The sequence below is a fragment of the Lagopus leucura genome, unplaced genomic scaffold (genome assembly GCF_019238085.1).
Source record: "Lagopus leucura isolate 7727_CA_CO unplaced genomic scaffold, USGS_WTPT01 Super-Scaffold_100002, whole genome shotgun sequence".
NCBI lineage: Eukaryota > Metazoa > Chordata > Aves > Galliformes > Phasianidae > Lagopus > Lagopus leucura.
In genome coordinates, this window is record NW_024962263.1 from 56,399,344 (window position 1) to 56,413,324 (window position 13,981).

The following is a 13,981-nucleotide window of genomic DNA, read 5'->3' on the forward strand; positions in this document are numbered from 1 at the left end:
TCTACTTGAATTAACTTTATTTAGACTATTACAGAAAAAAGAATCACTGATAGCACCAAAAAAGACTTCACAAGATAAAGGATGTAAAGGAAAGCCACATACAAGTTCATCATAAATACACTGCTCTCTTACCATATTACACACAATATTCCTTGAAGTTGCATTCTTAAGAACTAATTACTCCTAAAGCAGTTAGCAGACATTTCACTTGCCAAGTTGGTCCCTGTTTTTAAAGCTAAATCCTGCCCTTCTTACTCAGGCAAATCCTTAGAGTTATTCCAAAGAACTCAGTCTGAATAAAAAACAGACAGCTAGACTCTTTTTGTAAATATCTCAGCTGCTACATCTCTATGCAACTGTAGAGCAAGATTGTCTTTTACACTGGATCTACCTGGGAACCAATAAATATAATTGACATAATAGAGTTATTCACATGAAAAAAGTTCAATTTACTGAATTTGGCAAATGTAGAAATAATCTGCACTATGACGCATCTAAGCTTGTGATTATAAAGCAGTGTTCATATAGTAGTCGCAGTTAATGTTTGTTTATATTATTTTAATTAATGCATTTCATATTCTCTATCTTACACAGCTGTTTCATCAAAAAGAACAAGCTAGAGAGTCCTTTAATTAAAAACCCTGAGAAACGTGGCAGCTGTAATGTCTCCTATTTTATTACGTGGCCCCACATCAGAGGCAGATGGTGGTGGTGTGGTAGTAGAGGTTAAGCCTGCCACCAATATTCCCAAATATTTTGTTGCTGTGGGACACATGGCAACAGAGAAGCAGTCTGACTGCTGGCATCTGACATGCAAGTATGAAGCAAAGGATTGGAATTAAATCCCTGAAAAATTGCACCCATAGACATTTATCGATTCTTGCCAAATGTTTATGGAGCCCAAACAGTGATTGCGTAGTGAGGCAGCGGGTGCATTTCAGCAGTGGTGACAGCAACATGAAAGAACATGTTCCAGACAGCCATGCACAGCTGTCATATCACAAAGGGAAGAGCATCTCAATTAGCTCATCTGTGTAAATCAAGCACATGACTATGACTGTGTTGAAAAATAGTATTTCATAGTGTTGTTCTGCTGTTTGTATCAATCTGTTGTTATTTCCATGTAAATAAATAGGAGGCATTACTTCTGGATTGATGTACTGGAGAGTTTAAGGTATTACAAAACAGAGCTGAGGTACGAATCTATTTTTTTCCATAAACTCCAAGTCCCCACTGATGTTAACATGGAAACTGTGCAAGAAAGTAGAATTACAGTTGATTGTCTTATCTTAGTTTTTGAACACAATATAAAATTTTCACTAATAGAACCAAATGCAACATTATGCCAACATCAAGTTTTCTAATTGGCCTTTTTTTTTTTTTTTTGATTCCAGCTATATTAACTATCCAAAAAAACACAAGCAGACTGCTGTCTTCACTTAATTAATGGAAAACTACCTTTAACTACAATGAGAATTCTACTCAGCAACTACAGGAAAACTTAGAGTGTGTATAAAGCAAAAGTTAGGTTTACATTCTTCTACAGACCTCTGTTTCTCTGTGTGTATCTCCCATCTGCTGATTGCAGTTACTTTCAAACAGGCTCTTTGAATACATATAAAATGGAATTTGAAAAGAGCAGAAAGTGGAAACAGAACATAACCATGCTCTTCACACTTACTTATTTTACCTGATATTTGCAACACCTAATTCAAAATGCATCTTCACATTTACGTAGAACTCACAAGGTATAAGCTCTCTGAACAACACTGAATGTACAACACAAAGTTTCAGAAATCAGGTAAAACACATCCTTTCCATGTCTCTTTGCTACCACGTTTACTTATGATTTTGAACAATTTTTCAAATAACAAAATAATCCTTCTCAAGAACTTGGTTACCCAGACAAATTTACAAGCCCAAGATCCAAGGTCTCATTTGTTAAATCATTTGAAAAGGATAGGATTTGACTATACAATATACCTAAAGACCTAGTGCTATTACAGTACACAACATTTTACAGAGACAATCTCCCTATTTTGAAATAAGAATGCAAAACTTTTCCTTGTACTAAACCTGAAAATGTTCAAATTTATACGTAAAATCAAAAAAACTTTTCCCAGAAGAAAAATGTATTTTTCAGTAGCAATGAAGTATAACCCAAGACTATTATGATTTAGAACGTAAAATTTTAGATTAGTGGTCCAATAGTACAGAAGAAACACAGGATAAGTTATTGTAAAATAAGATAATTATTCTGTCTTCCTGTCACATACATTGCATTATATCAGCTTAATTATGCAATGCAGGCAAATAATTCTATTTACCAATAGCAATGCCACACCTCTGACAAGATACTCAATCAAAAAAATAGACTTGCTGGAATGAAGAAAACGTTCCTGTATAAATCGGAGTATAATTATAAATCAATTCTTTTGTTTCTTCACCTTCGCTGGGGAAACGGTGCAGGTTCTTCCGGGCTGTAAAACATTTCAGAAGTACAGATCACTTTACAGCTATCAGCCTCGACAGTATCTTTGTTAGCAAATGATTCTGTGTTCATAACAGTAAACATAATTACAGCAATTAATATAAGAAGAATCATTAAGATACAGGTTCAGAAAGTTGTTTACAGCAGTATTTTATTAGTGAGGAGGGACAAATTCAACTGTTAATTTAAAATTCAGGCTATAGAAGAAGGTATATTCATGAGCTATTGGCAGTATCTATCAGAGACAGCAATACTGATAACACTGGAAGAAATGCATCAGAGCATCAGCCTACTGAAAGATGCAGTGCAAATATGGCCTTTGTTGCTAAGGACAATAAAAACTAAATCCTGCTCTAGTTCGTCATGTTGGCAACTCTACACATGTTAAAATTAGTTACAGATGGATATGAAAGTGATATTAAAAGAGTGGCTTAATTATACACATATCTATGTTCTCTTAATTTTTGTCAGTTGAAAAGAGTTTACATTTTTCACTGTTTGTGCATATATGTACACAAATTCACATGCACTGCATCTCAACAGGAAGAAGTTAACAGAAGAGCTTCCACATTTGCTTGGATAATAGCCATAGTAGCTTTACTTCTGCTTACAAAATATATGGTGTTCTACTACTGCACTACAAAAACAATTAAATAGACATATTTTATACCTTTTCTTTTTTATCCCATAAGAATCTTATTAAAACCGATAAAATACAGGAAGCTTATGGACACTGTCAAGGGATTTCATGTTATTTTTCTACCTTTATGGAAAGCAGCGTAAGACTACAGTATGCAAGGAAATAGCCTTAAAACTTGTAAGTATAAACATGACTTTTATTTCTACAGACTCATTGACTATGTCAGCACACATTTTGCCTATTTTAAATCACTGTCCCTTTCTCCAATTTGGTTGCTCTTTTCATAAGACTCATAGAATGCTTTGAGTTGGAAGAGACCTTTAAGATCATATAGTTCCAACCCCTTGCTATAGGCAGGGACATCTCTCTCAAGACCAGATTGCTCAAAGCCAATTCAGCCTGGCCTTGATTGCTTCCAGGGAGGGGGCATCCACAACCTGACTGGGAAACCTGTTCTGTAAGTCAAGAAATCAAACCTAGAGTCCAAACACAGTTTGGCTATTGATTATGTTTTTTATATTCCCAGTCAAACAATTGAGACAACTTCATGAACAGCCACAAATCAGTATTTCAGCAGAATGGTGTAGGAAGCATTGATAAGTGTATAATCAAGTTTGATCATTTCAATACTCCTGTATTTGTAGAGTATTTAATGATAGCAAACAGATTACAATGGTAACTTGGTTTAGAACTGAGGACATGTCTAGAATTATGAATGGATCATTTTTTTTTCATGTTAAAGTCTTTGTGCAAGGGAAGATATGACATTACAAGATCATTATGACATCATGAGATCATTCAAAACAGAAGAAAATCACTGCACAGGCAAGACTTTTGGCCCAGACTACTGAAAAGGTTTGGTCTACTTCTGCTACAGCAGTCAGCCTTTTAATGCCACTTTCACAAAGCCATTCTATTTCCCTTACTTTTTATAAGCCTAAATAAAGGTTGCAGAGTAAGCTTTTCAGGAAGCAGTAAGAGGTACTTGACTTATATTTACAAACAATAAACTTACCTTCATTAACAAAGAAGTCAGCTATGTAATGTGCAGCTCTTACAGCTGATGAGGAATGTGGAATGCCTGATGAGTTCTTCCATTCAAAAGGATTTTTTTCTGGATGCCACTGGACACCATAAATTGGGTATTTGTATGCTGCAACAAACACATTTTCAATCAAAGCATAAAAGCGAGATCTACACCTTAAGAGTGATGTGTTTAGTCTTACTGAAAAACAAAGTCAAAGGACAAGCTACAAAAAACCCTCACTTATCAACAGCTTCATAAAAGCTTGAAGAGCAAGCTGAAATAGGTCCAAGTATCAGGATTTTCTTGAAGGCCCAGTCAAACCAGAGGAAGCTCCCATTTGGTCCATACCAGGAAGAAGCCAGTCCTTATGTCTTGCATAGAAAACAAAGCCACAGCAGGTGATGACTGCTCTGTGATAAAAACTGCTTGCAGGCACAAGATGTGTTATCATTAGCCTGATTACATCTTCTGATCAAACTGCTATTCTCCTCTTCTTCTAGAGGACTGACAGCATGCCATACAGAAGAATCCCTTAGGCTGACAGCTGGGCCTTATTGTAGAGGTGCTAGTCATGCACTAATCAAAATAAACCCCTCTCTAATGAGCTAACATGTTTTCTTTAAGATGAGCAAACCTGGTGGAAAACATAGGTAACATGCGATAGGGAAAGCAAAAGGATTTTGGAGAACAATTACCAGTATGGGTGTCAAAGCAATGAGAGAAATTGCTGTTATTTCAATATCGTGAATTGTCCTCCCTGTACTCAAATGGGCAATAAAGCATCATGAGGAGGCATGCATAAGCAGACAGACAACAAGGAAGATGCAACAGAGGTACACTAGGGGTTAGGCTATTACAAGATGAGTGCTATACACTTCGTACCACAGTACTGGAATATTCCAGTGTTGAAGTGTCATAGCACATCTGGAAGGGGAATAGTGAGTGAAAGAAGTAGTTAAGCTCAAAAATATGTACTCAAAAGAAAAACTTTCTCTGCAAACACTACATCCATCACAGGCAGAGCACAGACAGAGCCAGCACTCACCCTGTCATTCTAACAGTAAGCTTGCACTACAAAACAGCATAATGCCACCACACCTCCAAAACTGCTGAGTAAATACTTTGTTTCAGTCATATTTTAGAAAGGAAATTCATTTTCCTACCTTCCATGGTAGATATAAATTCCACTTCATCATCAGTGTTAGTGGTCAGAATATTATAGAAATTATAAAGCTTTTCATTCTTTGTGAAATTCTGCAGTAAGAAGGAAAGAAAATAAAGATGTGTTATCTGTTTCTTTATTTCTAGTTTAGACAGAGAGAATGCATTTGTGTTTGTGAGGTAAAACAATCAAATACCTCCATGGAAATGCTCCACATGTGAAAGTTTGATGTTAATGGCTCAGTAGCAAAGGCATGTAGCAAATCACTGGGAAGATTCTTGAATAATCTACTTTGTTTTGCAGCTGTCACAAAGAAAAAACAGATACTGTCCATTATCCAAGCTGCTAACAGGCTGTCTATTACTGAATAGGAAACACATTTAATAAAACACTACTTTGAAACAAACTGTCAGGTTTCTGTGGTAAAACTTCACAATTTAAGAATGTACTGCAAAGAAATTAAAAAAAAAAAAAAAACAGTGAGATAAATGCAGAGTTGTATAGACTTTATAAAAGTTTGGTCAAATTAATAAGAAAGTATTAATCATCAAACATTCAGCCTTGTGTATTTTTCACAAACAAAACCACAGTACCTCTCAGCAAAACTCAGACATGAGATGTAGTGGGATTTCTCACCTGATGTAAAGTTCAAAGGGAGTGAAAAACCATTTGTTTTGGTATTAACAAGTAAAATTTCACCACTTGTGAGGTATGTCAGCAACTCGTGTCCAAGACATGTTCCCCATACTGGGAAATAATCTCCTTTATCATTAGCCTTCAAAATAAACAACAACAAAATAAAGTACTGAAGATTTACAGAAAGAAAAATGAGAACTTCCTATTCTTTTCACTTTCACCTCTGTAGATGAGAAATAAAACTACTACAGCAGTACAAACTACTAAACAGTTGTAACAGTTCAGCAATTGAAATAACCACATCAAATGCCTTAGTTTTTCTTTAAAAACTTAAAATAAAAAAATAATAAAAAAAAGAAGCAAACATCAGTCTGGATGATACGGGTGTATTAAAAACCCCGTAACAATACCACAGCCTATTACATACCTGCCAGTGTATTGTTGGTTATGGTAGCTCACCTTACATTTGTAAAACTGCTAATGTTTTATAGTGCTAATCAAGTCTGAAAAGATGAAAATTAAAATACACAATCACCAATACTAGCACAGGAAAAAAAAAAAAAAAAAAAAAAAAAAAAGAGATGAATAAGCATTACACATGAAGAAGTGAAAATTATTTTCTGTCTTTTAGTCACCTTAAGGGCACGTATCAACCAGTAAGCCTGACTCTTTGGTCATAAATTTATGACATACACAATTTGTTGTGAAATGTCAATAGAATTTCGTAATAGTCCTGCAAACACTAACAGGAAACCACAAGAAACCACCGCCCCAAGCTGCACTTTACACCATGAGCAGTTTTGTAGAGACAAATGAGATCACTAGTTTTATAAAATTCAGGTTGAAGGTGACAGATGAGTAATCACTATGAAAAAAGACAAGAGACAGATGATAGAAGAGCAACATTGATATCATAGGGACTGAACAGTAGGAAACTGGTGCACTGAGCTGCAGCTGACTAGTTTTAAGGATGCCTGTGCTTTCCTGGTCTGATCTCCATTCCTTTCAACAATACACTCTTAGAAGACAGTAAACTTTTACTTCAAAATATGTTTATTATCTAGAAAAAAAAAAAAGAATCCCTTATGCTCAGAGAGAATTAAATTTCCCATAAGGATTCAGAGCCTTCCTGATGTTCCTTGAAAGAAATAGCTTTCCCACAAATTCAATCTTTTCCTAAAAAAAAGCTAATGATTAGCAATAAAAAGTACTTCATACCACCTTTCACATGCTTTTTGTCATGTTGTAAGTTAAATTAATGTTAACTTCAGAAAATCTGTTCTATTTACAGCTACCAAGCCACTGGTAATTAGTACAATGAGATAACATGCTAAAGTAAACATTTTATATGCATCTTCAAAGATGCATTTAAATCTACTTACATAGAAGAATATAGGTGCTTCACTAACTGTAGAATATATGTTAGGAGAAGCTTTAACGTTACAAGATTGTAGACTGGACTGTTAGAGAGCCTCTGTGGAATTCCTTCGGAGTCTAAGTCTTATTTATGAGAGGTTTACTAGTAATTACATTTAGGTGGATCTTTGTTCTGTATTTAATGTCCCTGGATACTTTGTGCTTTTGCAAAGCTTTATTGTTACTTTATTGCAGGTTCAGAACAGCAATGAAGCCCCTAGTTACAGTGAATAAACAATAACTAGAATTTAAGAAGACGACACCACATGTAACATGAGAGGGTGTCAGACATCCGAATCTTACACTTTGAAATGATTTTTTAAGTAGAAGCTAGCAATGAGATACTTATTATCAGGCTCATGGTTAACACATTGGATGCCAGTGGGAAACTAGAATATGAGCCTCCTTGTCGTTTTGATTTTTGAACAGCGACAAGAACAGACTGTTCCTTAGTAATTACCTCTAATGCCTTGCGGTAAAATATCTTAGCAACCCTGGAATATTCTGAAGTCCTAAGATTCACACCACCTCCTGGAAAAAGTACCCTGAAAGGCAACATCCAAGAATATGATTAACAACAGTGAATAACAGCGATCGAATTAAAACCTGGACAGTGAAAAGAGAGAAAAGTCTGACAGTGGCTTTAAGGTTCTGGATTAGGACATCTAGGTTTCTGAAATCTATAAATGGGTATCCAAGGTTCCACCACGAACAGGAGGGATCTAGTCAGAAAAGTCAATGGCAATTCAAATACATTTTCAAGAGAAGACACTCAACTGGCTGGAAGGCTGAATAGCCCAGTAGGCTTATTGTACTGATGTGCTCTCTATTAATTATGTGAGTTTAGACAGCTATCACATATGTAGTTACATTAGTCTTTTTCATTTGCATTATCCTTGTCTTTTACTGAATCACATTCTAAAATTTTGTATTCTTATACTAATAAATAATTATTAGCAAAAAGACATGACCAAAAATAGCATAGAGAGAGGTGAAAAAAACAGAGAATACATGAAACAGAGATACTTCTGCTACTATACAAAAGAGTTGTCTGCAATGACTCCATCAAACCCTACCCTCACTCCAAGCTGCCTTTTCCTAAACTATAAAATCCTGGCCCTATTCTCAATTCATCCTATTCCATTTAAGTAGAGACAAATTTATGAAGAAAGGTAGAGAATACTGAGCTTATTTAGCTTGGAGAAGAGAAGGCCCCAAGGAGACCTTATTGTGGCCTTCCAGTACTTGAAGGAAGCATATAAACAGGAGGGGGAATGGCTGTTTACGAGGGTGGATAGTGACAGAACAAGAAGGAATAGCTTTAAACTGAGACAAGGGTGGATTAGGATAGATATTAGGAAGAAGTTTCTCACACAGAGGGTGGTGACGCACTGGAACAGGTTGCCCAAGGAGGTTGTGGATGCCCCATCCCCAGAGGCATTCAAGGCCAGGCTGGATGTGGCTCTGGGCAGCCTGGTCTGCTGGTTGGCGACCCTGCACATAGCAGGGGGGTTGAAACTCAATGATCATTGTGGTCCTTTTCAACCCAGGCCATTCTGTGATTCTATGAAATTGTACCCCTTCTTATGGAAGATCAAAAAGTTCCCAATAAAAAGTGAAAAAGTATGCTTGGCTGTAACCTTTGGTCACAGAGGATCTAATTTAGCTAAATAAGACAAAGTAATCTCAGAGACTATTTAAAAAACAAATAGTGTGCAATCTTTTTCCTCCATAAAAATAAATTTAAAAAAATACAAAAAAAAAAAAACAACTGTAGCTAATCTTTGTGTGGCTTCCCAGCTACAAAAACCACAAAAGCCTAAGACTTCATATAGTCTAACAGGTTTCATACATGCAAATGATGACATGCACAATCAAGTACTTCTATCAGTAGGTAAATGAAGTCTCTTCCAGATAAAACTGGAAATAATCAAGTGATCTCTTTAACCCACTGTAGTGGGAACTCAACTGGATTTACTAGTGCTACCCCCATCAGCCACTGAGTTTTCACAAAAACAGCTGAAGGATTCCTCAGCATTTCTGAGCTCTGGAAACTGTAACTGGTAACTTGTTCTAGCTACTTGTTAGTATTTCAGTGATACATTTCATACCATCCTAAGCATCTACAAAGTGAGTGAATGTGCACTTAAACTCCTGGGACTGGGTTTACTTCAAGGCAAGCAATTCACAGGATCCTGCAAAAGCCATCAAATATTTTCTAGAAAAGTAAAGGTGTATTCACAAAAGCATAAATTATTCTCTAGCTTGAATTTAGAAAAATGAGTATAGTAAAACAGGACAAATTATAGACTTCTACAGAGATTTGTTTAGACAAATATGATGATCCTCATATGGAAGAGGTGGGAAATTCATTTCACCTGCTCCTTCTGTTCATCATAAACTGGCCAACATTAATTTAAAAACAAAAACAAAAACAAAACAAAACAACTGACATTTCTGCTAGTACAAGATGGAAGATGGAAGTAACTCATTAAGCAACAATGATAATGGCTTGTTATTGTGATAGGCAGGTCAAAATGCAGCTGCCTGCATTCTACAATCTCTCACTGATTAGAGGTGATGATGTTCACCATGGATTTCAAAGGCTGTCTCAGAAAAACAAAGCTATACTCATAAAATTCTACCTCTGCTATAGTAACTTCCATGGTCTTAAGATGAAGGCATTTAATCATAAAGAATTTCCAACTGCAAAGAACCTCAAGCTAAGGTCTCACAACATGAAAGATCAATCTACTTCTTTCTTATACTAAGTTCCCACAGCACAGAGTCCTTCCCCACACAGATCCTATTTGTTACTTATGCACGACTGTATTACAGAAGCCACGAGCTGACAGTGGAATGTAATGAGAGGAAATATAGATCATTCTTACCCACCTACATAGCACAGACCCAACTGTCAACCTCAGCAAAGACAGAAGGATAAAAAAACAAGTTCTATTTGCCTAATACTCCACTAAGCATTGACAAAGACTGGGGGGTAGAAAGGAGATTCCACTGCTTACAGTTCCTCTGATATGAAAAGATCACTCAAGAAAAAGTGATGAAATTACTCATTTTGTCTCCAGTACAAGACGACACAGGGAAGAAAGCACTATTGCCTTACTCTTCCTTTTTTTAGAACACTCTGAAGATCCACATCTTAATGTGTAGGGAATGCTGTGGGGCATAAGATGACACAGCTCTTCCCTGATAGCCACTGCTCTAAACATGCAAGTTTTAGTCATGGTGATTAATATTGTGATGTGCATAAGATCTATGAAAATATTAATGGTCTAAGACGTTCATCTCATGACTACAAGTAGACAAAGCATGCTCTATGGGATCACACACAAAACTAATGAAGTGTAGCACGATTTTCCTTAGATCACAATTACAAGTGTGTTAAACTAGATCACATGCGGAAAACATGGAAAAGAGACACACGGGACAGTTACCAAAGGTCAGCTGACAATTTGGAATATGTTTGTCTAACAAGAGACTTAAGAGACTTAAGCCTCAGAAACAGGGCAGGCAAGATGGACCATTAAAGGCAGGAAGAGCCCAAAGAGAAAAGTGTAGAAGAGAATGGAAATCAAAAGCCTTGATGCTGGAGGAACTTGGAGAGTACTGAAAGAGAATGGAAGAAGAGAGAAGATAGGGTTGGAACAGAGAAAACTGAGTGATGACACACCCAGCACAACATACTACATTTCAAAATCAAGGTGATTGCCTAAAGGAGAATGAGAGAAAAAAGGAAATGACCTACTTCACTTATAAAGAATAAACCAATGGTTAACCTCTGTCACTCCACTTCCGACTATCTGCATTGGGGAATACAGTGTTACAGATAATCTGACATGCTCCAAATGGAAGAAAATGGAGCAGATCTACATGGGATGAAACAGTGCTCTGTCTTAGAACAGATTTATATGTCAGCCAGCACAAGCTTGCAAGAGAGCAAAAAGACAACATCCTTGAGAAAAAAGCAGATTGGAAAAAAAAAAAAAAAAAAAAAAAGAATTACCAGTATTTCAACAGAAAAACAATGCTCAAAACTTACCCATTAATAGAGTGGAATATTTTATCATATTCTTCATCTGAAAGATTTAATCTGAAATACCAGGTAAATAATTACAAAACACATAGTATATATACAAATATATACGTATAAAACCATTAAAATATCATATTATATACTATATATATTACCGAACTGAAAGAAGAAGTATAGAGAATATACAAAAAGTATGGTTTAAACATTCAAAATAAAATAGTTCAAGCGCAAATGAAACTGGAACCTGTCAGGTATGGTTCAGGATTAGATATTCTGAGACCCCTTTGCAACTGATCATTACATTTAACATTTACATAAATGGTATGGCTATTATTTCCTGCAAACTGGCCACTCCGGTTTCTGATTGATCCCAAGATGTGCAGAACTGCAAACAGGTGGTCACACCCATTCTTCAGAAAAGACTGACAGGTGGAAAGATCATTAAACATCAGGAAAACAGTACGATGGCTCTACACTCACGCAAAATGTGTACACTGCGTATATTCAGTGTCCAGCTTTGCAGTATCTAACTAAGCTTAAAAAATTGGAAGCATCCATTCAGTGTGTGATCAGCAAAACATCTAGTCAGCAACCATTCTGAAAGCTCCACTAGCTACATGAGGAACACCAGCGTAAAATTCAGGCACTTCACCACTGTCCTTACTGGTCTGTGTGGGTACATCCCATTACGATTTTTTTGATGCTCCATTAGTGTCATTTGTATGATTCTCACTTTAACATCTGACAACAATGCATTTACTACTCTAGAGCCAACTGCTGGCTATGAAGCACATCAGTTCTTCTACTTACTCTATTAGTTTTTACTCAGGAACCAAACTATTACACAGTAGGATGTCAGTGACCCACACTTTGAGCAAAACTGGACTTGGATTTCTTCAAGGACAGTCTTTCTACATTACTTCAATTCTCGGACGACAGGATGACAGAATGTGACAAAAGATAGAATTTCTCCAGATGCGTGTGTTTGTTTGACAATACACATTAGACTGAACATAACAACTTCAAAAAAACCACCAAGGTGAACTAGGGAGGGGTAATTATACAAATTAAAAAAAAAAGAGAGAGAAATTGGGAGGAAAAAAAAAAAAAAGACTTTTGTAAAAAGAAATATTAACAATTACACATTCCAGCCTACTGCTATCCTGATTTTTAAAACAGCTCACAAATTGTGGCTTTGAATAATAGTCGATGAGCTGTAAACACTCAGAAAATCAGCATGACTGCTGCCTGGGCGTCCAATAGCCTTACGTTAACTGTTACCCACTTCAGGAGATACAAAAACCCACCTTATTGGCACGATGCGGGCACCAGCAGACTCCAAGAACTTCACATACGAAGCCGCAATATACGAACTTCCGAATTTGTGGAACTCATCAAAGTGACATTCCTGCGACAGTATCCCTGAGAGGTCCAAGAGAGAAAATCAGCACGTCAAGAAATGTTTCATGCAATTGTTGGGCACAGAAAGAAAAATTAGACTCCAATTTCTCACTCCCCTCCCCCTCCCCCCCCTTCCCCCCCCACCTCCCATTACAGCATTACCTGCGCTGTCCAATGACAAATGGTGGGACAGCGGGCATCAGTCACACTGCCCGGTCACAAGGCACCTGGCAAATATGTTTCACCTAACTCCCCTCTTTTAACTACGCAGTAATAACTTCTCTTAAATAAGTCCCATTTTGAGACTCTGCTGAAGTATGTACAGCACTGCGGGTCTCAGCAACAAAGAGTTCAGCAGTGAGAGCTCGCGCAGTCTAACCACCATTTCGCGACTTTCACACCACGGAAGCCCGCAGGCTTTCGGTTTTAGTAGCTACGTGCGGAGAATTAACGCGCAGATGTCACACGGCCGCCACTTACCGACGATGGGCCTCTCGTTGGGCTCCGGCTCGCGGCCGCGCGGGGCGAGCGAGGCGGCGGTGGCACAGCGAAGCAGTAGCAGGAGGACGGCGGCGGCCGGGAGCGGAGCGAGCCCCGCTACGTGCCCCATCGCCACTCGACCGCTGCCGCTCCGAACAGACAGTTCCGCGACCGGCCGCGGGGCACGCTGGGAAATGGAGTCCCGCCGGCCCCGCCGCCGGGCACCGGGCGCAGCGGGGGCTTTCGTCGCCCTTCTCCTCACGCTGAGCGAGAGGAGGCGGCCGTGCGCCCGCGGAGGCCGGGTGGGCAGCATTCTCTAGCCGCCCTCCGGCTTCCCAGCGGCCTAGGCGCTGAGGGCTGAGCTGTCAACCGCTTCTCGCGGCCGCCGTAGCTTAACAAGAGCAAGCAGCGCTCTTGCAGCCCGGAAGGCCAACGCTACCCGTGGCTGCATGGCTGGAGGGGTGACCAGCAGGGAGAGGGAAGGGATTGTCCTTTCTGTTCTGCGCACGTGAAGTTTTGCGTCCAGACCTGGGGGCCTCAGACACAGGAAAAGCGTGGAAATGTTGAAGTGGGCCCGGAGGAGGGCCACAAAGGTGATCCTCTGATCTGTGTCCCTCTCCTACAACGACTGGCTGAGGGAGCTGGGCTTGTTCAGCCTAGAGGAGAGAAGGCTG

At 38.3% G+C, this 13,981-nt stretch overlaps 1 protein-coding gene across 1 annotated transcript in view; it reads right to left on the reverse strand.

The window, feature by feature from the left end:
* The window catches only part of GGH (gamma-glutamyl hydrolase), a 16,221-nt gene continuing 2,240 nt past the window's right edge, over positions 1–13,981 (reverse strand). Inside the window, 13 exon segments of the mRNA XM_042869487.1 lie at positions 1–2,480; positions 4,147–4,284; positions 5,322–5,412; positions 5,517–5,623; positions 5,957–6,095; positions 7,833–7,917; positions 11,433–11,483; positions 12,734–12,848; positions 13,308–13,464; positions 13,467–13,525; positions 13,528–13,607; positions 13,609–13,715; positions 13,718–13,963. Of these exon segments, the coding sequence (XP_042725421.1) occupies positions 2,359–2,480; positions 4,147–4,284; positions 5,322–5,412; positions 5,517–5,623; positions 5,957–6,095; positions 7,833–7,917; positions 11,433–11,483; positions 12,734–12,848; positions 13,308–13,464; positions 13,467–13,525; positions 13,528–13,607; positions 13,609–13,715; positions 13,718–13,963 (1,497 nt within the window). The 3' untranslated portion in view covers positions 1–2,358.